The 24,090-nt window shown below is 44.5% G+C and overlaps 1 protein-coding gene across 3 annotated transcripts in view; it reads left to right on the forward strand.

The window, feature by feature from the left end:
- Positions 1-443: 443 nt before the first annotated feature.
- HSPA12A (heat shock protein family A (Hsp70) member 12A) overlaps positions 444-24,090 on the forward strand; it is a 52,172-nt gene continuing 28,525 nt past the window's right edge. For 2 of the 3 annotated variants that reach the window (XR_014157005.1, XM_081863717.1), the window contains exons 1-5: positions 445-883; positions 10,473-10,558; positions 11,726-11,853; positions 18,689-18,875; positions 21,913-22,017. Coding sequence is in view for 2 of the 3 variants with exons in the window: in XM_081863717.1 (XP_081719843.1) it covers positions 856-883; positions 10,473-10,558; positions 11,726-11,853; positions 18,689-18,875; positions 21,913-22,017 (534 nt within the window). In the remaining variant the exon portion in view is untranslated. Of the gene's footprint in view, positions 884-10,472; positions 10,559-11,725; positions 11,854-18,688; positions 18,876-21,912; positions 22,018-24,090 lie in introns of all 3 variants that reach the window. The other variant, XM_081863718.1, reaches the window with a different exon arrangement.

Raw genomic sequence — 24,090 nt, forward strand, 5'->3', positions numbered from 1 at the left:
TTGCTGCTTCTCCATCCACATGACAAGCCTATATCTCATCCCTAGTGGGCCGATGGGACATCTCGCCATGGACACTGCATCCCCTCTTATGTTAGTTTTCCGCAGTGGCTCCAAGACACTTTCTGATGCACCTTCCATGATCATGTGAGGAAGCCTGCAGACTGGAACCGGTTCTCGTCTGGCAGACGCATGGAGATACCAATGTGTCTGAAAGATGCCCTAAGTGGTCAGTTGCATTAGGTACGGGGATCCTAATTGTAGCTGCGATTTAAATAAATAAAAGCCCAAGGGACAACCTTTGGAATTAAGAAGTGTTACTTATTTTTTTATTCTTTTAAGGCAACGACAGCATTCTGGTTTGGGCTCGTCCAAGCCTATTCCTTGAAGATCTCCTTTGTCACTTGCTGCCACGATTCCCTCCCGCGCCGGTGCGTGAGGTGGGGTGGCAAAAGGGAGGGGGGACAGGCCGCTCACTTTCAAGGGGAGGGGCTCTGCAGAAATCCGAGCAGCCAGAGCCTTGCAGCAGGGAAGAAAAGGCTGGTGAACACACACGCAGAGAAAGAGACATAGGCACAGGGGTCAAACGCTAAGCCCGTCCCTTTGGCTGTCTACACAGCCAGCCGTGGGTGGGGAAGGAGGAGGAGGAGGAAGGCGAAGACGCGAGCAGAAAGAAGCCTTGGCGTCGCCGCTCGCCTGCAGAACTGGGAAGGGAGCGACTGCAGCACAGCCACCTCGCCCGCGCTCCCAATGGCTCCGGCTGCCGAGTGAAGCGAGCGACGAGCTCGGTCCCTGGCGGCTGAACACGCCTGGCGAGGCTGAAGGACGGAGCCGAGGGCGCAGTGAACGCCTCCAGCCATGGCGGGGACGGAAGGCGTCACGGCAGGTAATGGGGCTTGCGGGGAGGGTGGGCAGGCGGGGGCAGCGCGCCTCGCGTGGAGGGGGCTTGCCTTCGGGAAAAGCGCACCTCTCCAAAATGCGCGTCGTAGGCGAGGCGGGAGGGGGGAGCCCCAGCTGGGAAGGCGCTGCGGGTCTGGGCTCGTGGGGTACGAGGGAGCGGGGCCGGAGGCAGGAGGGGGGCAGAGGGCCGCGATCGACCCCCGGCTACTTCGTGGGAGCCGGATGCCGGCGTCGCGGTTTCTCTCCGCCCCATCAAGGAAACTATCAATAGCGCTGGATCTTGGGTGGTTCTTGCAGGAGACCGTCTAGATTCAGAAATGAAGCCGAGTCTCTGGGTAATGGATGCGCAGTCCCTCCCAGAGGCAGGTATTGCTTGGACGCCGCTGTGTCAGCAGCCTGAGCTGCATATCTGAAGGGTATGTGCAGAAAACGCAATGCACCCACATGCATGCATGCATGAGTTTATGCACACGTGGGATGTGGCAACGTTTTGTGTTGGCAGGAATGTGGCAGGAAGGGGTCGACGTGTAAATGTTGCTTTAGGATTTGCTTTTGCGCAAAAGGCATCCTTAAGGCAGGACTTCCCTTCATTCGTGAACAGACCTTGCACAGTAATCAACACCTACCTATGAATTTGCAACGCGGCGCACGTAGGGCAGAGGATGGTCGCAAGCAGCCTTTTATATTTGCGCGGACGTCTGGAGACGCCTCGGTGTGCAAGTCCAGTTAACAGCCCATGACTTGACTCCACTATCCTGAGCCTCCGGGACCGTCTAGCCAGTAGGAAGTGGGCGGGGGCAAGATCCTTGAGGAGGTGATATTGGGCGGGGGGGGGGGTGCCCTGAGGCTAATAATGATTTTTTGGAGAGGTGCTTTTTCTCCCTACTCCCACGCTTAGTTCCCCCACCCAGCCCCACTTCTCTTCCTTGCAAGTTGCGCTCCCAGAAGAGAGCAGGAGTTACTATACTTGCAAAGTGCCTCCGCCCCGTTTCTGCAAAAGCCGGCCTGCCGTCACGTGGGGCTTCGGGGGGAACCGACTGCGCCAGATGGGGAGGCGAAGCGGCCGGCTATAGGATCCAGGTGAAAAAACAATGCGGAGGAATCCGAGGCGGGCACGTCCCCCGCCTCCGCGGCGTTTCTCTCTCTCTCTCTCTCTCTCTCTCTCTCTCTCTCTCTCTCTCTCTCCGGCCAGGCTGCAGGGAGGGGGTGCGCCCCATCTCTCCGCATGTGCTCTGCGGCTGGGCGGGGCACTGAGCCAGAGATCGCCCAGGCTGGCAGTGCAGCGAAAATTTCCCAGAAGCTGCGATGGCCAGCTCCCTTCCTTGCTCCTCTGCCTCTTGCGGATCTTTTCCAGGAAAAAAAAAAAAAGCGGGAGGGGCTTCTAATTCTCAGGATTCAGGAAGGATATGTGAGGGAGCAGACAGAAGCGACTGAGATCATGGCGAACAGGGATTGGAAGCGGATGGGTGGGAAACCTCATTCTTCCAGCGGTTCCTTTTGCAGGCTTTTTTCCCTCTTTGGGAATCGGACACTAGAGTCGCTTAGGATGGCTTCATTGGGTGCTCTGCCTTGCATTTCCACAGTATGGGTGGCCGGAAGCTGTGACCCACCTGATGTTGTAGATAGCTCAGTGGGTAGAGCATGAGACTCTTAATCTCAGGGTCATGTTGGGCAATAGTTTCCTGCATTGCAGGGGGTTGAACTAGATGACCACTGGGGTCCCTTCCAACTGCACAATTCCAAGATTGCAGCTCCCTTCAGCCCCAGCCTGCATGGCCAGCGGCCTGCATCCCGAGGGCCACAGGTTTTCCCGATGTCAACCTAAACCAAGTAGAAAGTAGAGCATACACCCCCACTTAGTATTATTTCAGCTCCATTTTTTTTCAACACTGGTCCAAACAGCAATTCGGCTAGTATAATTTCTGGGTGAAAATGTCACTGCCCCCACTTTGCAACTTGCATATGGTTGGTGGTGTGCATTCCTTTCTAAGGGGTTATCCGTATTGCGCCCCCTTTCCCTTGCTCTATCTGCCAACCTGGCCCCTCATGTCCCTGCCCCATCACTGAAGGAGGCTCTGTTAATGGTCCCCCATGGCTCAGATGCGCAGCTTGTAATTGCTTGGAAGCAGGGCATTCAGTGTAGTGGTTCCCAGTTTGTGGAGCTCCCTTCAAACTGAGATTAGACAGACCTCTTCGTTGTCAAATTTCAGGTGCATGACTAAGACTTTCTTGTTCCAGCAGGCATTTTACAATAAAGGTTTATTGTTTTAATTGTCCCATTTCCCATGGGCTGTACGCCACTGAGAAGTGCAAATAATTAAGTAGTATATGCATGTATATTATTTAATAGATCAAGGAGAAGAGACTAAAATGGGGGTGGGCATAATGGGCAATTGGACAACCCTAGGCCTGGCCCTGTTTTCTCAAGATTCTGTGGTGTAGGTGTGGCTGGTGAAGAATTGTGGGCTGCTTGAGGGTTTCTCAGAAGAAACCAGTGCTTCTTGATTTCTGATGTATCTGATGGGCTGGCTGGACTGATAAAACACAAGCAGGTAATAGTGACGCTTTAACCTGTGTAATTTGCTTCGTGGTTGTGAGTTTCATAGAAAATGGGAAATCCTTTGTCTTTGAATCCTTAAATTTGTACCCGTTTACATTGCGGTGACAGTGTAAAGAGAGACTTAAATCTCAAAGCCGCTTCATCTGTATGCAGCCTGCAAGGAAATGGTGCATAATCAAGTTATTTAAATGCAGGGCACCTGAAGCAGGGAGGAAAGGACATCATTTACGGAAAGTGGAATTGTGAAAAGTGGGGGGGGGGGAGAGACAATCTTTAAGATAGTTGGTTTTTATTTGCTGACAGTGAAGAGTGCTGGAAGCTAATAATATCTATTTACTTCCCGCAAATTTAAAAGAGTGTTGCTCTTTTAAATCTGTTTCCCAAATATCAATTTGGAAATTGCTCATTTTTGGCTGAACATGTTCAAAGCATTAGAGAGAAATGGCACTGGAGAAATGAGAAAAGTGGAAAAGCTGGTTTACTCAGCTGTCATATGATGGATGTCACATATTTCCCCCCACATGATTGTTGAATCTGGTATAAACTGATGCTAAAAGAAAGCCAAGTAGGAAGGCTTCTATGGTATTCAAGAACTTGATTCAGTAGAGTACCCATTTGTCATATATACAATGCTGACATCTGGTTTATTCACTGATATACGTAGTGAACAACAGTGTTGTTGTTTAAAAAAATGTAAATAATGATGTTGCATTCTGAAACCGTTACATGGCAGAACTAATGGTGATGAAATTTGATTGTAGTAAAAACTTTGCTACGAAGACAAAACTGCCTAAATCAAACTCAAGCAGTAAAAGATTGCAGCAGGCACCTGCTATTAATTATTTTTATGGTTCCAGGTCCTACAGCACTGCGGTCTTTTGAGCATAAGCCTCAGACAGACAGCAGAGTTGATCCCCTGAAGCTTTAGATACCACCAACCCAAAGAAGTACACTGCATTTGGTTTGAATGGTGTCTGTTTAGCAGATCTTTTAGCTGAAACATAGCACTTACAAATACAGAGGTCCAGACTGGAAAAAAAAGACAAACAAGCAAAAGAAACCTAGGGAAAACACTGGAAAGTGTTGTGCGATGCTTATTGGGTGGTCTTCTGTGGGAGTGAGATTCAAGGACATCAGCTGCAGTGGATCTCTGAAGTCGCAGCACAGAAAAGGAGTTTGCCTTGTACAAGTGAAAAAAGCAATTAGTAGCTTGCAGAAACTTTGAATTGTTTTTTGTAAAGGCAGAGTGGGGGAACTTGTTGCCCAGCAGCTGTTGTTAGATTAAGGTGCCCATCTTCCCTGATCGTTGTGTCTACTGGCAGGGGCTGATGGGAGTTGGAGCCTAACAACATTTGGAGGGCCACAGTTTCCCCTTTCCTGCTTCCAAGCACAGGAGCCCTGCTGGGTGATGGGAGAAGATGCTCTCCTGCTGGAACAAAGTGGCAGAACTTCCTGTGAGAAGTAGCACCTCTGTTCCAATACGCTGTCAGTTCCATTGATATTAACTGCGGTGTCAAAGACTGAGGGGCAGGATCTCATCCACAGATAAAGCTCCCTTCCCATTATTTCCCCAGAGTCTAAATAGAAGCTTGAATTACTGCTTGTGGGTCGCTCTGGGGGAACCCCTTTCCACTGGGAACTAGGATAGAAGGCCCTGGTGAGATCCTATCAGAACTCACAGCAGGCCAGCAGGACTAAGAGCAACCTTTGGCCCTCCCGATGTTGCTGAACTACAACTCCCATCAGCCCCAGCAAGTATGGCCAATGGGCAGGGGTAATGGGAACTGGAGTTCAGCAACAGATTAAGGGGTGGAAGTGGCATGATGAATTGGTATTATGAAACAGTAGTGGGTGGGTGGGTGGGTGGGTTGGTAGGATGCTGCTGTCACCTGACATCTGGTGGCATTGCTGTTGCTTACTGCCTGGGAGAGGGGAAAGGTTGGTGTCCAAACGCACCTGTGGATCCAATCTGGAGCTCCTGCCAGTGAATTTGCACTGTGTTCACCTTGCCCCCCCCCCCATGGTAAACAGCAGCTGTGACGGACCAGATGACAGTGATGGCCCAGTACAGTGTCCACCACTGGAAGCAAGTGAGGCACCACTGGAAGAGATGATGCTCTAGCATTTGCCCTGGATATGTCAACAAAACATCCCTGAGCTAGAAAGTAGCATAGAGTTCCTCTATCCTAAGGCTGCAACAGAAGTATTCCAGTATTCAAGCACAGACCTTGTATTTGTGCATCAAGTCTCATAATGCATATCTGTATGTTCCAAATATGAAATTGACACTGTAGGAAGTGAATCATTGTTTATTACATTTAATTAAATGCTTTTACAAAGAAAGGTTTTAAAGGAACCAAAACCTTTTCATTTAAGACCCAGTAGAACTACAGTGCTTTATTAACAAAGCTTTATTTCTTATTTGGTCTGTGTACATCTAATCAATCCTATCCAAATCTCCAGGAGTTAAGTACTACATAATTTGGTGGGGCTTACTTTCAAGAGCAGGGACGCGGGTGGCGCTGTGGGTAAAACCTCAGTGCCTAGGGCTTGCCGATCGCATGGTTGGCGGTTCAAATCCCCGCGGCGGGGTGAGCTCCCGTCTTTCGGTCCCAGCTCCTGCCCACCTAGCAGTTCGAAAGCACCCTTAAGTGCAAGTAGATAAATAGGTACCGTGTTATAGTGGGAAGGTAAACGGCGTTTCCGTGTGTTGCGCTGGTGCTGGCTCGCCAGAGCAGCTTCGTCACGCTGGCCACGTGACCCGGAAGTGTCTGCGGACAGCGCTGGCCCCCGGCCTCTAGAGTGAGATGGGCGCACAACCCTAGAGTCGGACACGACTGGCCCATACGGGCAGGGGTACCTTTACCTTTACCTTACTTTCAAGAGAATAGATAATTATCCATAACTGGTAATAACAATTGATAATAACTGGTGCAATGGGCAGAAAGGAAATATGGGGCCACCACTGCTTAGGAACATCTAAAGGGAGAAATGCCCATGTTCTTGCTGTGAGAGTGTTGCAAGGGAGGCAGAGGCAGCTGTGGCAGCATAGGTTGATGGCATCAATGCACCCCGTGCCTGCGATGGGTGCTTCTAGTGCAGGGGTGAGGAACTGGATCTGACTGGTGGGTTGGATCCAGACCCCTCCCAAGCCCAGCAGACCACTTTGACAGGTGGTTGAGGTCGCCCCCTTCTCAATTACTGAATGGGAAAGACTCCCTGGACTAGGAACCTGATCCACCCACAGTACCTCCATCTTTTCAGGACATTATATGGCACTTGTAAAAGTGCAGGTCCTGCAGATTGAAGCGGTCAGGTTCTGAACTGGGGTAATCCAATTAAGAGAGTAGAGATGCCCATTCTTTATGCAAGGAATCTCCCGAATCACTATGAAGACAGTCCAAAAAAGGCTGATTCAAGTTGCATTGGTATGGAAAGCACATTTCACCCCAGGGGCATCTAAATCTAGGGCGGCAGTTACAGCAATTACCATTAGGAAGCATTGTAACACTTTTGCAGGCTGAGCCTTTGCATGCTTACTCAGAAGGAACTCTCAATGTGTTCCGTGGGGCTTATTCCCAGGGAAGTATGCATAGAATTGCATCTTTAAAGCAGCCATCTCTTCTCTGAAGTTGTAATCCTGTATTGTATACACTTACTGGGAGAAAGCCTGATTGAACTCAGTGGGTCATATTTCTCAGTAGACATATGTATACAGTGGTACCTCAGGTTACAAACACCTCAGGTTACAAACAGTTCAGATTATAGACTCCACTAACCCGGATATACTACCTCGGGTTAAGAACTTTACCTCAGGATGAGAACAGAAATTGTGGCGGCGGCAGCAGGAGGCCCCATTAGCTAAAGAGGTACCTCAGGTTAAGAACGGTTTCAGGTTAAGAACAGACCTCCAGAACGAATTAAGTTCATAACCAGAGGTACCACTGTATAGGATTGTGCTGTAAAGTGTCTTTATTGACCCCTGTTTTCAAGTGTGACTATTTTTCCAAAGCTTTCATCAAATTGGAGTTTGTGGTTTTGAGCTATTTCTCTGGGTAAGATCTGTTCATGCAGTTTTCCTGACAAAGATGGTCTGCTCATAACATTTACTATTCCCAATAGTATGTAGAAGCATTTCCTCCTCTCATTTTGGAATGACACAAGCAAATGGTTCTGCCATTGTTCATGATGCAGCAGTTCTGATGATACAGGTAGTGCTATAAAAATTAGGAGGAAAGAGGGATTAAAGACCGAGAACAAACCCAATGCAAGTTGCTTTAGCAGCAATTTGTGACTTTTAAATCCCTAAAATGAAAGAGCACTGCCGGTGCCAGCAGCTGCAGAGGATCTCCAGCTTCTGAGCTTGGATCTGTAAGAAAGTAGGATGGATCATTCATGTTCTGGAGGGCAACATTGGTCTTCACTTCTTACAGGATGATGGAATAGCCACAAAGAGTGGGTAGTTCTTATAGCAGGGATGGGGTGCCATTGGTCTTTCAGATTTTTCTGGATTATAGCTCCCATCATCCCAGAGCAGTGGCCCATGGTGACTGGAGCTAATGTGAGTTGGAGTTCAACAACACCAACATTCCCTGTTCTTGTCTTAGAAGGTGGTGGGATATCTGAGGAGGCTTTCTACATGACATTCAGCCATGGGCTGAAGTGGTCCTTTCTGCTTTGTGTTCACATTGCTGTGCGCCATCATCTTTGCACAGAAGGAGCAGGAGATTTAACCATGTAAACCTATACAGGTTGATTCTAACCCCCACATTTATTCAGTGGGACTTGCTTTTTTCCAGCTGTGCATTGGATCTCCACCCTGGATGACAACAATCCTGAGACTGCTTCTAGGAAGCAAGTTTCAAATCTCTGCAAATGAAGAATGCCATAAAAATAAGATGAAGAAATACGGTTTTGTTAAGATCAGCCTGATTGCATTGATGCACTGGAAGAAACTAAATGTTTTTTGACCATATATGAAAACTCCCAAATAAATAATGACCTTTAGATTTCACTGTCCAGGCTACTGAGGACTTGATGAGGCAAAAGCAGGGAAAGAGGAAATGCTGTCCTGGCAGCTTGTTTCTTGGATGCAAAAGCCTCTTATGGCAGTGCAAGCTTTAAGCAGTACCCCCCACTGTTTTGATTACAGGATGTGTGCTCCACTGTGGTGTCCATGGAAACCCCAGAGAAAAAAGGTGCAATATTAGCTAAATTAAGCTACACTGGAATACAAATCAACCTCTTCCTTCTTGAGAGGTGTTAAAAATAAAGTAGTAACAGGCACATGGCAAACATCATGTTTTTCACACAGGTTTCAATATCTGTGAAATTGTCATAGTCGGAGCATCAATGCATCATAGTCCATGAAATGAGTCATGTGCAATCGCGTGTGGCTTTGCAATGTGTGATATGTGCCAAAAGAAATACAGGATTGCCACATTGTTGCCTATCTGGGCAGTTTTTTTCTTTTAGAAATAGCAGCTGTGTCACTTCTCACAATCCATGTCATGCAGGGAGAGGGGACTGATGCTTTCCTCTCAAGCCATTCCCCCCTGCCCCATTCCCTCCCAGAATTACTGTTTCCCTGGAGATGCCATTGCAAGAAATAACATCTTTTCAGGGCAATTAGCAGCATGGCCAGCAGGTAAATGGACGCTCCCTATGCACTGCTATTTCAGCCTGATTCTGATCTCAGCTGCCCCAGCTTGTATTTCTGAAAGTAAAAGAAACCTGGGATCTATAACCATGTAGCAAACATATCCATCTAATCCAATCATACGTTCCATGTTTAGATCCAAATATTAGGAGAGAAGTCTTGTAAGAAACCAATGCAATTCTTTTCAAAGAGGTAATAATGCATTAGACCCATCTTTCTACATGTCAAAGCAGAGTTAATTCCCGTCATCGTGTCCAGATCAAGTTTTCTGCCTTTAGGGTTCTTTGGTACCATGTTAAGCATGGATGTGTGAGTTTCCCTGTTACCTGTCAAGATGGGATTCCAAGCTTCAAAATGGTTCCTTAGATCTCTTCCTTGCAAGTTGGGATCCCCGAGTCATATCCAATATACTTCATTTAAAGTCAGGACTTTTTTTCAAGGTGAAACAATGTTGATTTTTGCCATTTGTTTGTCAGGGTTTGGGGAGAGAAAAAATTGAACTGCCATCTTGGTTACATGACATCACCACTCTCCAACCAGCGCAGTTCTTAAATTACCTACAAAAATATTATTATACAGTGGTACCTAGGGTTAAGAACTTAATTCGTTCTGGAGATCTGTTCTTAACCTGAAACTGTTCTTAACTTGAAGCACCACTTTAGTTAATGGGGCCTCCTGCTGCTGCCACGCCGCCAGAGCACGATTTCTGTTCTCATCCTGAAGCAAAGTTCTTCACCTGAGGTACTATTTCTGGGTTAGCGGAGTCTGTAACCTGAAGCGTCTGTAACCTGAAGCGTATGTAACCCGAGGTACCACTGTATCCTGAAGATGGTTCTTCACAGTTATAAAAGATCAGTCAGATAACCTGTGACCCAACTCCAATTTCTCCACTTAACTCCCTCTGAGCTGGAAAAGAGGGATGAGGCATGCAAGTCCTTTCCAAAATAGACAAGTGTCAGGTCAAGGTAAAGTCCGAGTCCAGGACTCTAACCACTACACCGCACTGGTGCAACATGCAACATTTGCACTAAGAAGGTTCCAGAAAGAGCTTCCATCTCTGCTGCCATTTGCATTACACTCTGTGAATCATTGGGCTTAGCTGCCTTTGAAGACCAGTCAAAATGAATTAGTTTCAGTTCATTTGTTATTAGAAGAATGTAATTTAATTGTCAAATTTAAATAATTATGTCATTAATAACAGAGACAAGTAACATAGCACTGATGTCTTTATTTCTGTGACTGTTTTTGTCACATTTGACAAAGTTGGTGTCATGAACTAACATGCGTCTTTTTCACTTGTTTATCTGCTCTGAAGAACATTCAGCTGACTAAAAGGCTCCTCATATTTTTTTTCAGATGTCACTTCAACAGCTGCCTATGCATCTCCAGCAAGAAGTCTGGGAGACCCAGGGATAACACCTCTGTCCCCATCCCACATTGCGGTGAGAAATGTAGCCTGTATATTACTGGTATTATTTTCTCCCCATCCATGGCTAAGAGTTTATTTTATTTTATTTTTTAAAAAAATATATCTATAAACCACACTTTCATATAAAAAAATCACAAGGTGGGTTACAGACTAAAATGATAGCATTATAGTAACTGGGTTACCTTGGGCCAGTCAGTCTCTCAGTCTAGCCTCCCTTGCAGGGTTGTTGTAAGGTGAAAAATTGGGAGGGAAAGAATAGTGTAAATGTACAAAATATATAAATAAACAAAGGTTGAGTTTGCTGCAGGCAGAGGAGAACTTTTGGGATAGATCCTTTTTGCTACTGTCCTGAAGCTGAGGATGAAAATAGTTTGTGTCAGCAGCACTGACCTTCAGTCTATCAAGGCCTGGAATAGGAGACCAATGTGGTAATGTACTAGACTGAGTGATTGCATTGCATGACAAGGCCAAGAATGTTCTGAGCTTGCAAAATTTCACAAAGTCAGGCTTAATCTTCCACAGAGAGCCCTATTTTGACATTTTGTGTGGCTTAGAGAAAGGCAGCACAGTCTCTGTAGGCCAGAGAAGTAAGGGCACATCTGGGACTGATCCTGAAGGCAATTCCTTCTCCCATTCAGAATCCAGATCACATCTCCTAAAGACTGATCCCAAGGTCCTTCTCCCTGAATAATGTCTATAGGCTCCTAGGAGGAGGTACAGAAGATAAACATTTTCCCCACTTATGGCAGGTTCTGATTTGAAGTGAGTTACCTTATTTGACATGCTACCATTTAGGCTTAGGTGACGTATACGTTAAAAGTACATTGATTTAATAACTACTTGCCATTGGGAAGCTGGAGCTTGCTGTTGTGTTTTTCTCATCCTTTTCTGAAATCAGTGACTGACCCATTTAGCTTGCAGAATGTACAAAGAATTTTGAGTGCAGCCATCATTCTTCTGAGGCAGCATCACAGTCACAAAAATTAAGTATTGGCTTAGTGATGTGCTAAATTCCAGTTCCAGCTAGCATCTGGGGCCTGCTGGTATTTGGGGATTGCCAATTTCGGTCACTCCAGAGGAGATTATTAGTGTCGTGTTTGGCATTTAAATAGAGCTAGTAACGCTTGCAGCCCTTTCTTGAAATCACATAACAGCAAATATATTTCTGTTCTTTTGACAGAAGGACTCTGATGCAAATGACGCAGAGGAGCAGTCCTATCCTGTTGTTGTGGCTATAGATTTTGGCACGACATCCAGTGGCTACGCCTACAGCTTCACCAAGGAACCAGAATGCATTCATGTAATGAGGTAAATGTCACCAGTGCAGCCTTATATGCGTAGTGAGTGCAGGGCCTGTGATTATACAACAAGGGTGGGGAGCTCTTTTCTGTGCAAGGACTGTGTTCCTTCCAGGGACCTCTTATTAGTTTTGGCAGGGCCAGAAGGAACGGTGTGCAGGGCAAGAGAGGCTACTCTTACCCTTTATGCAGCAGGCAACATTCTAGCCAAAAGCAGAGGATTCTGCACTGACACACACCTCTCCATCCTCCATTCAGATAAGCAAGAGGAGTTACCATAGTTTAAGGACACATTCTAGCCAGAAAATCACATTTGCCCAGGGCATAGGTGTGTGGTTTAAAAGGGTCCATAGCCTGTGGACCAGATAGAGAATCCTGCAGGGCAGCATTTGACCCTAGGGTCTAAGGTGCCCCGCTTGAGCAGTGTTTTCGCCACTTCAAAATATTAGCTTAAGAAAACCCTGTGGGAAGGTCTTCAAATGGTTGGCAGTGGAACTGCTGGGAGGTTGGGGTGGTGAATGTAATATCCAGGCTAACTCAAGGATTGTGATGTGGGTGTCAGGCAAAGAAAGAATTCCATTACTGGGCCTTGTAAATATGAAGTGTATTTCACTGAAGAATGAGTTCAGAATAGCTGGGTAGTTTGGGGCAATGGGCATTTTATTGTCTTGCACTACCATAGTGCCTTGCCTTCCAAATGCTGCACTGCAAACTGATAGTTGCATGCTCAGGAAGTTAGTAAAATGCAATCTGTCTGATCCAGTCAGCAGATCCAGCGACTTCTTCTCTTTCAGCTTTGTAACAAGAACATTTGTGGGAGACAATCTCATGAGCGTGTTACACCTTCATATCTTTATCAAAGTGAAGCTTCACATTTAAACTGTAACATACAAGCTGCGTGATGACTGGTAGTGTAGAGGGTATTTTAAAGACAATATTTACATTATTAGAATCATTTGCAATATAATATTTATGTACAGGAAATGACATTTCTATCTGCAGTGCTCTTGAGAAATCTCAAAGTGATAGCCCTGCTCTTTTCAGTTTAAAAATGGGCTGCTTTTCCTCCTGGTGTATATCGATCCTTTTTCTCAGTGGCGTAGCGTGGGTTGTCAGCACCCAGGGCAAGGCAAGTAATTTGCACCCCCTAACCCGTGGATTTGCGCCCCCTAACCCGTGGATTTGTGCCCCCTAACCCTAACCCCCAGATGTTGCGGCCGGGCCCCCCTGCACCCCCCACGATACGCCACTGCTTTTTCTGATATTTCCTTTCCAGATCTTTTTAAAAAAAATTTAAAAATGCTTCCTTGTCTTTAGTTGTTAATACAGCAGCAGCATAAATCAATGAAGTGAGTCACGCAGACAGATAATCGAGTGTGAAGCTTACTGTGCACTGACAGTAGGCAAATGAGAAATCGCGAAGCCAACCAAAATCATGGAATCATAAAGCTGGAGGGAAATTCAAGGGTCAGTAATCCATTCCACTGCACTAGCTCAATTTGTTAGACCTAAATAATTCCTGACAGATGCACATTCACTCTCCCGTTCCAAAAAAAAAGGGCGGGGGGATACACCTTCAGGGAAGATCTTATGACTTTCCCAGACAACTTGTTTCATTCTGCCATAGCATCCATTGGCAATGCAAGGGCGAAGATTGGACAGCAGTGTCACACTCTGTTTCCACCAGGGTCAAAAAGTTTTCTCCTGTCCTCTGGATTCACCAGCTGCTGCTGGTCCTGCAGGGAGGGGTGGGGGTGGGGTAGGAGTGTGCTGCATTGTCGTACCAGATGTGCTGCCGTTCATGCAACCAGCAATTGTGGGAATGACTTTTTAAAAGTAAATTGCAGGCATGGGACCTTGAGTCCAAATTAAGGCCCTGGCATGGGGAATTTTAACCCTTTGCCCTCCACCCCCGACTGCGACCATGTTCTGGATTGGCGGGTCCACACCTGATATTTTGTGTGAGGGAAAGCCTCCCTTTAAGAAAGCTATGCACACAGTCCTCTCGTCCAGTTGAGCCTGACCTTGCAAAGAACCAGAAGAGAAAGTGGAATCCTTCTTCTGTTGCTTAACATTTCTTTATTACTAGCAGAATAGTCTGCAGAGAACAGAAGAAGTCCCTATCCAGAGTTCTCCTAGTCTACATTAAGGATGAGGCGGTGATGCTCAGGGTTGGTAAATGTGCAGTGGGGAAGAGAATCAGGAAAGTACAGAGGTGCAGAGATGGTGAGGGATAGCTGTAGCTCAGTAGCAGAGCACATGGTTTGCATGGAAAAGATTGCAGGTTCAATCCCTGGTCTCTCTAGGTAGGGCTGGAAATGACTCCTGACTGAAACTCCAGAGAGTCACTGCCCATCAGTGTAGACCAGGGGGTTGTCAACCTGGTCCCTACTGCCCACTAGTGGGCTTTTCAGGATTCTAGGTGAGCGGTAGGGGGTTCTACAGCACAAGCTGAATCCTCCTTCCATCGAGCACTGGTGGGTGGTAAGGAAATTTTACCATCAAGAAAGATGCATTAGTGGGCAGTAGGTGTAAAAAAGGTTGACTACTCTTGGTGTAGATCAGGCATAGGCAAACTTGGTCCTCCAGATGTTTTGGGACTACAACTCCCATTATCCCTAGCTGACAGGACCGGTGGTCAGGGATGATGGGAGTTGTAGTCCCAAAACATCTGGAGGGCTGAGTTTGCCTATGCCTGGTGTAGACAGCCCTGAGCTAGATGGACCAAGTGGTCTATCTTGGCATAAGGTCCCAGAAAGGTTTTACTGAAAAGGTGGGTACAGTGGTACCTCGTGTTACAAACACCTCAGGTTACAAACACTTTGGGTTACAGACTCCGCTAATCTGGAAGTATTACCTCAGCTTAAGAATTTTGCCCCAGGATGAGAACAGAAATCGTGAACTGACGACACGGTGGCAGCAGGAGGCCCCATTCGCTAAAGTGGTACCTCAGGTTAAGAATGGTTTCAGGTTATGAATGGACCTCCGGAACGAATTAAGTTCGTAACCAGAGGTACCACTATATGTGACAAGCTAGCTTGATAAAGAGAGGAACAATTCTACCGTCGGAAGCACCGTGGCCTAAAACATGCCCTTTGGGTTCTCCTTCCTTGCTATAATTAAGTCCAAAAGTTCTGCTAACTAACGTAAACAGGCATTGCTATGCTATTAATTTTCACCAGTGGAATCCTTTCTGGAATAATTTTCTTCGCTTTTAACCTTTGCACGTCATCATATAATGAGATCTATATGGATGGCTCACTGCAGCTTTTGGTGAGCTCACAGATATGTATTCACTGGGGATCACAGGCATTTAAAGCCCTATTTCCCAGTAGGGTTATCTTCGTCTACATAAACATCACTATGAGTTAGAGGCTAGGTCTACCAGAACATGGCTTGGAAGGAAATATTCCTGTAATAACAAAACAGTAGCATTAGATACATTTTTTAAAAAATGAAACATGGCCCTAAAGGCACAAGACACCTTCAGTTGATAATCCTAGCCCAGGGCTTCTGTTCCATGCCAACAATAATATTCTGTAAGAAATGGGCATATTAAGAATATTTACGCACCATTTGTTCTTCTTTTCCTTATCATACTGTGGTGTAAAGGACTGAAGTCTAAACCCTGGTCTACCCCCCAAATCCTCCTCAGCCCCTTCCCTCTCCTCTTTAAGATGTCATGGTAAAGGTAAAGGTACCCCTGCCCGTACGGGCCAGGCTTGACAGACTCTAGGGTTGTGCGCTCATCTCACTCTAGAGGCCGGGAGCCAGCGCTGTCCGCAGACACTTCCGGGTCACGTGGCCAGCGTGACAAGCTGCATCTGGCGAGCCAGCGCAGCACACGGAACGCCGTTTACCTTCCCGCTATACAGCGGTCCCTATTTATCTACTTGCACCCGAAGGTGCTTTCGAACTGCTAGGTTGGCAGGCGCTGGGACCGAACGATGGGAGCGCACCCCGCCGCGGGGATTCGAACCGCCGACCTTTCGATCAGCAAGTCCTAGGCGCTGAGGCTTTAACCTACAGCGCCACCCTTAAGATGTCATGAGGCATTGCATATTTCCACCCTCATCTATGTATCCTGCTATATTGTATAAAGGGGGGGGGGGGAGAGATTATCTGGCAGCTGAATTGTATGTCTGTGTACTGGTTTGTATAGTGTCCAGTGCAATCACTGAATTCACACAGCCTTGCTGTAGCATCAGATTTTGGGCATCCAGTGTATACTACCAATTAAAGGAATTGTGCTTTCCAAAGACTAAATCTTTGCAAATATTAGCCATGATACCAGTGAGATTACTGATGCTGATGGAACTAAAGTTCAAAGATGTTCATCCCAGAAAGGGGTCTAATGCAGTTTCTATTTAGGAAGGAATAGATGGCTGTCACAGTTATTCAACTCGTAAGTGCACTTTCTATTAACATAACACTCCATGAATGAGTCAAAATTACAGTCATTAAGGACTCTCAATCAAAACAGTATATTTCTTCTTGCGTTGAATGTGCAGCTGGTGCGTAGGATTTAACAAGCAGCAGTTTTGGTTCTGTCTCTGAACAATCCAGTTTAGAATAGATGCCCTCTTACCTGGGTTCTTCCCTTCTCCCCCCCCCCCCGAATATCAGAAGCTCATTAAAATCTAATTAAAGTTTGAAATCGGCCATCTTAAGGTAATGTCATTTACCTTTTGAGCAATAGGATTTTTGTACATTCTGGTGACTACAAACAAACTCACTCAGTATACTTGTATCCCTAAAAAAGGAATTAAACATGGAATTGTCTCTAACATGGAATCAGCAGTTTATAGAAATGTCTATAACAATAACTTTATAGCATCAAGAAGAAGAAGAATGCAAGAGTTTTGAAAATCAGGAATTTTTGAAAATCAGATGGTACAAAATGAATTCCTCATGTGAGTGGGATCTACAACAGTTAAATTTAGCTGCCTTCACTATTTTTCAGAAAGATGAAATACAGATTGAATAAATGTCTAAATCACTGCAAGGCTGGTTTTTACATACATATAGCAAACAAGGGAGAAGTGAATAAGTTTTAGTAAAAAAAACCACAGAAATAAATAAATAATAATGAAATAAATAAAAATAGAGATGACTTGGGCCACGTTCTGTACTCATAGCATTTGATTTGTATAAGCAGATTGCCCAGACGCTGTAGCTTATGACTCCCAGTTAGAGCCATTTTGAGATGCTCCAAAATATAGCCAGTGGACCTGGTCTGAGATCTGTAGCCCCAAATAACAGGAAGAGAAATCAGGAGCTTGCCTTCATAGAGATAGTTCTCAAGAATTGGATGTAATCATTCAGCAAAGCTGATCTTTGCAAGCATGGAGACTTCATTCCTTTGCAAGACTGAATGCACATTTGTAAAAGGGGAATTCAGAGGCTGGGGACGGATGATACTGTATATACCTGGGGAACTTCTTGTACTTCTTGTGGTGCTGAGAGTGATGAAGCTCTGGTGTGTTAGAGTGCTTTTCCTATTAATGATTTCACTAACTAAACCAAATTTAAAGGCTGTGATATCTAGCTCTCTGGTGCTAGTGCATTAATGATGAGTGAAAAGTGACAGTGAAAGCAGCTGGAAGACAATCTGTGCTGGATGTTGCAGAAGTGGCTCTGTGCACACTGCCAGGATTTTCTTCAGGCCCCTTAACATCTACCCATCTAAATCTCATTCACTTTCTCTCTGAAGCTCATTAACAGTGTCACTGCTTGGTGTATTCATATGCTTCCAGCCAGATTCATGAGTGCTGAGGAAAAGTCAGGCTTCTGCAGCCTGCTTCATCCCTTACATGCTTCTCCAGCAAACCTGAATAGAAAAGCCCTGTCAATCATGCCAAAGGTCTTCTGGTCCAGCATCCCTTTTCTCCCACTAGAAAAACCAGATGACGCTCCATTAAAAAGGGAGATGGAAAGCTCAAAGAGTGCACAAAAATAAAGACTTCAGTGTCCCAGTACATTTTAAAATGCATTTCTTCTTCCATGGCACCTCAAATAATAATAATTGTACACAAATACAAATTATATAATACAATACTATTAAAACAAAGAATCACTAGTTATATTATCTGTTGTATAATTGTTTTAATAGTAATATATTGCATCAAATACTCAATTGATGATGATTCTCCAAATTAGAAATAAGCAACAATTTAACAGTGTTATAACGTTGATTTGTACTGAGTACAACATTCATTGTTCTTATTTGTCGTGCCCTTGAAGATTAATATTTTGAAATATGTTGGGCCAGTAACATATAGATTTTTGTGCACCCTTTGATTTCCTCCCCCATTTCCTCTTCTCCAGGCTTGTTTGCATGGAATGCTAACCATGGTTTATGAACCACGGTTTAGTTAACCATACTAAACCATGGTTTAATTGATCATCTGAGCAGTTTAACCATGGTTAAACCACACATGTCCATGAAGGTTTGTTAGTTTATAAATCTTGGCTATCATTAAATATTGCATGCAAACCTGAATCATATCCTTAGCTATGGTTACGGAGCTGTCACCACCCTAAAGCTATGCTTTGAGTGATCATCTGCAACATGGTTTTCATAATTTTTCTGAATTCCCCCTTTTTACCTGTACATACCTGATTTTATAAAGCTGTTTTACTAATTTGATGAGCCTGTTTTATTGTTTTTTGTGATTTTTGTATACAACTTAGGGATGTATCACTTAGGGATTTTTATAAAAACTATTAAGTGATTTAGAAATGCTTTTAAATAAATGCATACACTCCAAACAGCTGTTGTACTCTCTGGGCTGCATGTTAAAATATCATAAAATTTCATTGATTTTAAGTCTTTTGTATTTTAGGCGATGGGAAGGAGGAGATCCTGGTGTGTCGAATCAGAAAACACCAACCACTATCCTTTTAACTCCAGAAAGAAAATTCCACAGTTTTGGTTACGCAGCCAGGGATTTCTATCATGACCTAGATCCTAATGAATCAAAGCACTGGTTGTATTTTGAGAAATTTAAGATGAAGCTTCACACAACTGGTGTAAGTAGCAAATGAATTCTATACTTTCCCCTAGGGATAGGGGAGATGTTTGATTCAGCTCACATTTAAAGGCAAACCTACGTAATTTGCACCTTCCAAAACAATATGGCTGTTCTTCAAAGCTTTCATAAACATGGCTTATTGGGAGAATGTCACAATAAAATGCCAAGGAATTTTCAGGAGGACTGCTTTGTGGGGGCGGAATCCAAACTGGAATGGAAGTGTGGAGAAGTGAACTTAAGAGTAGGAAATTGAGAGAAACTGAAGCTGACAGATTTGCTCATTTCTGCTTCTGCATAAATATTTCTTTTTCCTGGTGCTAGGCAGATGTTATCATAATGCACGCAACATTCTAGCTAAGCTTTGTTTAATATGTGAAACTGGTAACTTAATACTTTTCTGCAGTATTTTTCTTTTCCCTCTATCTGAAAGGTTATTTAGCCTTTTAAAATTAATACCATTCATGTCACCACCAGTTAAATTCTGTTTCGCTTCACAAGCCATCAACACATCATGTCATGCCTGGAGGTGGAATTTCCTTTAATACAGGCAGGTTGCAGGAATTCTCACTGATATATGTAGGGCTGGTTCAGACTTTCTGTGGCAGATGTGTCTCCCAGTGAACATCATCAAGTATGAAGGAGACATAATGTCTTGGCAGAAAAACAGGGGCAGGTAGGGGCCATGGATGGCAGTTAGCTAGGTTTTACTCAGAGTAGACCATTGAAATTAATGGACCTAACTTCATCATGTTCATTAATTTCAGTGGGTCTACTGTTACTAAAGTTTAGTTGAATTCCACTCCATATCCTCGTCTACTACCACATTTAGGCACATCTTACATCTTACAGCATTCACTATGTCAAACACTGGCATATGCAGAGCTAGTGTATCTGCTGTATGAATAATAATTTTGCATTTAGTGGGCATTTATATTGGACACTTTAATCATGTTTATCCTGTGAGAATGTTAAGGATAATAGGGAAGGATATATTGAATAAGTATTATCCTTACCTCACTCACACTAGTGAGTGATGTAGCAGAGCAAATTCCCCTCAATATAGCTGGAAGCTATTTTGCAGATTTGTTTGAATCTCTTAGTTATTTCCTGGTGTCCCCTTTAATCCCTCTTAAAAGAATAAAGACACAAGAGTCTTTTTTGGTAAAGTAACAAAAAGTTTACTCACATTTCAGCTCACGATATGATCCCTGAAAGGAAGGCTTTACTTAGTGGTTACACAACAAAGTGTGAGTTCATTTCCTATGGAGACTGAACTCATGTGCTGCTGGCTGAGAGCCTGCAGACAGCAAACTTAAATTAATATAACAAAATGGCTGCAGGAGAACAGCATGGCAGCAAAAGATAAGCAAGCAAGACAAGACATAAGAAGACTGAGAAAAATGGTTGCGTGACTTGGCTCTTTTGCCCATCTCCCTGGTCACATCCAGGGGGAGGAAGCCCCAGACCAGTGGAACAGGAAGTTACACTGACTGGATGTCCCCCTGCCTGTGCCAACTCTAGGAAAAGAAGGAATGTTGCATTTGACTGCACTAATGGATTATATCCCACAGATCCCAGTAATCACTGTGTGGCTGCATGTATAGGGATCATCCTAGAGTTATTAAAAAATACAGATTTCACCCATAAGCAGAGTGAGAGTTAAGTTCACAAGTAGAAACTGACCATTCAGACACATAACATCTTTTAGCTTGGTTCACTGAGTTCCAGACACCAATTCCCTAATCTTTGGGGAGAAAGTGACAACTGTTTAGAGCTGAGTAATGCAGAGATGGCTGAAAAAATGGTAAAAGTAGACAAGTGGGGGTGTTACAGGCAGACTTCACAGTAAGCTTTGAACAAATGAGTCTTGGCTTTCAAACCAAAGGAAGAAACATTGGGAGATTTCGGCAACTTCCTTTCCTGACAGTCATATTATTAGCTCTGAAGTTCTAATGTATAACAGAGCCTCTTTGACATGTTAATTCTACCCTCATCCAAAAGAACTCACACTGTGCTTTAAACAGATCCAGGCAGAGGAAAGCATTTTGATAAGGAAAGTAGCCAGAGTTGAGCCCTATGGCTTTTCTGACACTTCTCTTTCCAATACACTTTCCTGTGTTTTATAACTAAGGAAAGCCAAAAGATCTGTAGGTTCTGGTTTCATAATATTATGCATTCTGATCCTAAGCCTTTGGCATAGTTGTTGGTTCTTGTGCTCACATTTTCGCCCGTTGCATGTCATCTCAGACACTTACAAGAGCACCTCACCCTACATGTGCCCACTTGACCTCTTTGATCGGCGGAATTGGCACCACCACAGGTGCCATATAACACCTGTTCTGCCTTTGTAAGAACTTGATCATTTGGTGTGGCAGCGCCTTAACTTTGGAACTCTCTGCCTATTGAGATCAAGCAGGTGCCTTCCCTGAGCTCATTTTGGTGCCTGCTAAAAACATGCCTACCCAAAATGCTTAGAAAGTTGAAGTAATTCTACGCTGTTTTTGTACATTTGTATGTTTTAAAGTAGGGTTTATCTTTTGTAAAGTGCTTTGAGGGTTTTTTTTGGGGGGGGGTGTTACAATCAACCAGTGAATACATTTTAGGAATTAAAATAATATTTAATAGCTGCTGGGCACACAGAAAGCAGCATAGGGGGTTAAATCTGCCCTACTTTGAAACCACAACCAAGAAGCAAAAAGCTTGATCCTTTATGAAAATGAAAAATGTCACAGCTAGACACCGCCAACCTGGTGGCCTTCGGATGTTTTTTTGATGAGAACTCCCATGATCCCTGGCCATTGACCATTGGGGCTGAATAGGGTTGTAGTTGAAAACATCTGGAGGGCACCAGGTTGGGAAAGGCTGAATGGTGAACTTCACTGTCAAAAGGAAAAGGTGCAATGCTTGGAGTAACATTTTTACCTAAGTGATGGAGCTCAGCAATAGCAAATTCCATTCTCTCCACTTCAGAGGAATGGATTTTGACACTTACCACTTCATTTTAAACATGTTCTAAACATTTCCTTCCCCCCTAGAATCTCAATCTGGAAACAGACCTGACAGCTGCAAATGGCAAGAAAGTCAAGGCACTTGAACTATTTTCTTACGCTCTGCAGTACTTCAAGGAACAAGCATTAAAGGTAAAGGAACACTTTCTGTCCCCAGCTCTTTGTATTTAAAACTGCGACAAATGCTTGCCCAACAAATTTAACCTTGCCATACTTCAGCCTGCAGCAGTTCTTGATGTAAACAAAGTGGAGCAGCTGCAGGAGATGCAGAAACGGTGATGGTGATGAGGTGTCCTAGATACTTAGATACAACCTTCTTCCTCACCAGCAAGACATTTCTGCAGAACTCCATAATTCATATGCTGTTGGTTGTATTCTAGCTCTGTAGGAATTAATGAAAGCCGTTTCCGATATAATTTTAAAGTAACCAGAATATTTTGGCCACCCCTCAAAGGTCCTCCTACCTGCTCCACTCTGGCTTTATCCTAGGAGCTCCTTCTAATAGTCATGGTTACTCAATGTTTGGAGCCAGTATACCACTGCGTATCAGCTGCCAGAGCAGAGGTAAACTGTTGGTCTTGCTTGCAAGCTTTCTAGATGTATTTTGACTGACTACTGCTGGAAAAACTTGAGTCCAGGACAGAGATGGGGGGGGGGTCTTTGCAGCAATGAGCAGACAAACAAATTCAGGCAGCCTCACAATGCAATACATTTGTTCTTCCAAACGTACATATAATTAAGCTATGGAACTATCTGTCACAAGAAGTGGCAATAGGACTGATAAAGATAGCCTTAACAGTTCTGTATTTAAATACCTCTGTGTTTTAGATTATTCTGGGGATAAAACAGGGTAAGGCCATCATCTTCATGTCCTGTTTGTGAGCTTGCTGAAGGTGTATGAATGGCCCAAATTCCCCTTGTACCTTCCTAAATTCTCTTCAATTCATTGTTTCCTCTGCTGCCCCAGCCACCACCCATTTTCCTTGTCCACCTGGCAGGTCTGGCCTCACCATTGGGCAGCACAGGCTGACTCCCTCAGGTGGCAGGTGGTTCAGGGAGAGGGTGCAGCGAGGTGTTGTCAGACAGAGCTGTCTGTGCCCTGTGGCATCTGCCTCCCAAGTTAGCCTGCTGTCCTCAGCTGGAGGATGCTGTCCCCTCCACAGTCCTGAAGTTAGGTTCTGCCGCCAGCTTGGCTGTCTTCTATTTGTGTTAGGAGGGCATCATCTTGTCTTTCACACTAGGCAGCACAGTGTCTTTGGCTGGCCCATGTCTGCCCAGCACATGATTACTTAGCCCACAAAGCCCAAACACCATTTTCCCCATTAGTTAGAGAATCAGGTGCCAGAAGTGCTCCCCTTTAGCCTTTTCCTGCATAGGTAGTGAAATACCTGCTAGCTCTGTTCTCTCTACTCTTACTCCCAATGGGAGAGCTAAGGTGTGCAGTTTTAAATGGGCCGGCCATGGTTCCAATTCTTTGTCACAGAGCAGGCGCTCATGTGGTGTTCAAGGCTAGTCTGCTGCAGAGCCAGATCTACATTATAGAATTGTGGAGTTGGAAGGGATCCTGAGGGTCATCTAGTCCAGCCCCCTGCAATGCAGCAATCCTTCGCCCATTTTGGGGCTCAAACCCACAACCCTGATATTAAGAGTCTCATATTTGCCAAGATTAAATAAGCAGATTGCTAGAAAATTAACCTACTCTGCTTTTGTGTGTGCTTTGTGTAGGCTTAATTTATTCTGTTACATCTTTCCCCCGCCCACAACTACAGCAAGAAAGATAGGAAAAAATATGCTACCCAATGGCAGGAATACCAAACTCGGGATATGATTTGCTTGTACAACATCCCTGGTACTTTCTTTTCAAATAAAATAATTTTCTTGTTTACACCAAAACAGCCAGCGCACCATACAATTACAAATACATATACAAATAGCGACAAGTATCCCGAATAGCACATAACCCAAATGAAAGTCATGATGCAAGGATTTCTACAAAGGATTGCCATAGCAACGTATCACATTCATTTTGACAGCATTATGATTCATTGGAATGATTGCCAGCATAAAGTGAGCCCACCCATGCTAGTTATTGGCTTGTGTTTCAGCAGAAACTGTGTTTTACAACAAGAAAGCTCTATTGGCAAGTACTATCAGGATGAGTGAGAAACACGAGGGAGCTTGTATAAAACCAAGAACAAAATAATA

The sequence above is a fragment of the Podarcis erhardii genome (genome assembly GCF_964252035.2).
Source record: "Podarcis erhardii genome assembly, chromosome: 5".
Lineage (NCBI taxonomy): Eukaryota > Metazoa > Chordata > Lepidosauria > Squamata > Lacertidae > Podarcis > Podarcis erhardii.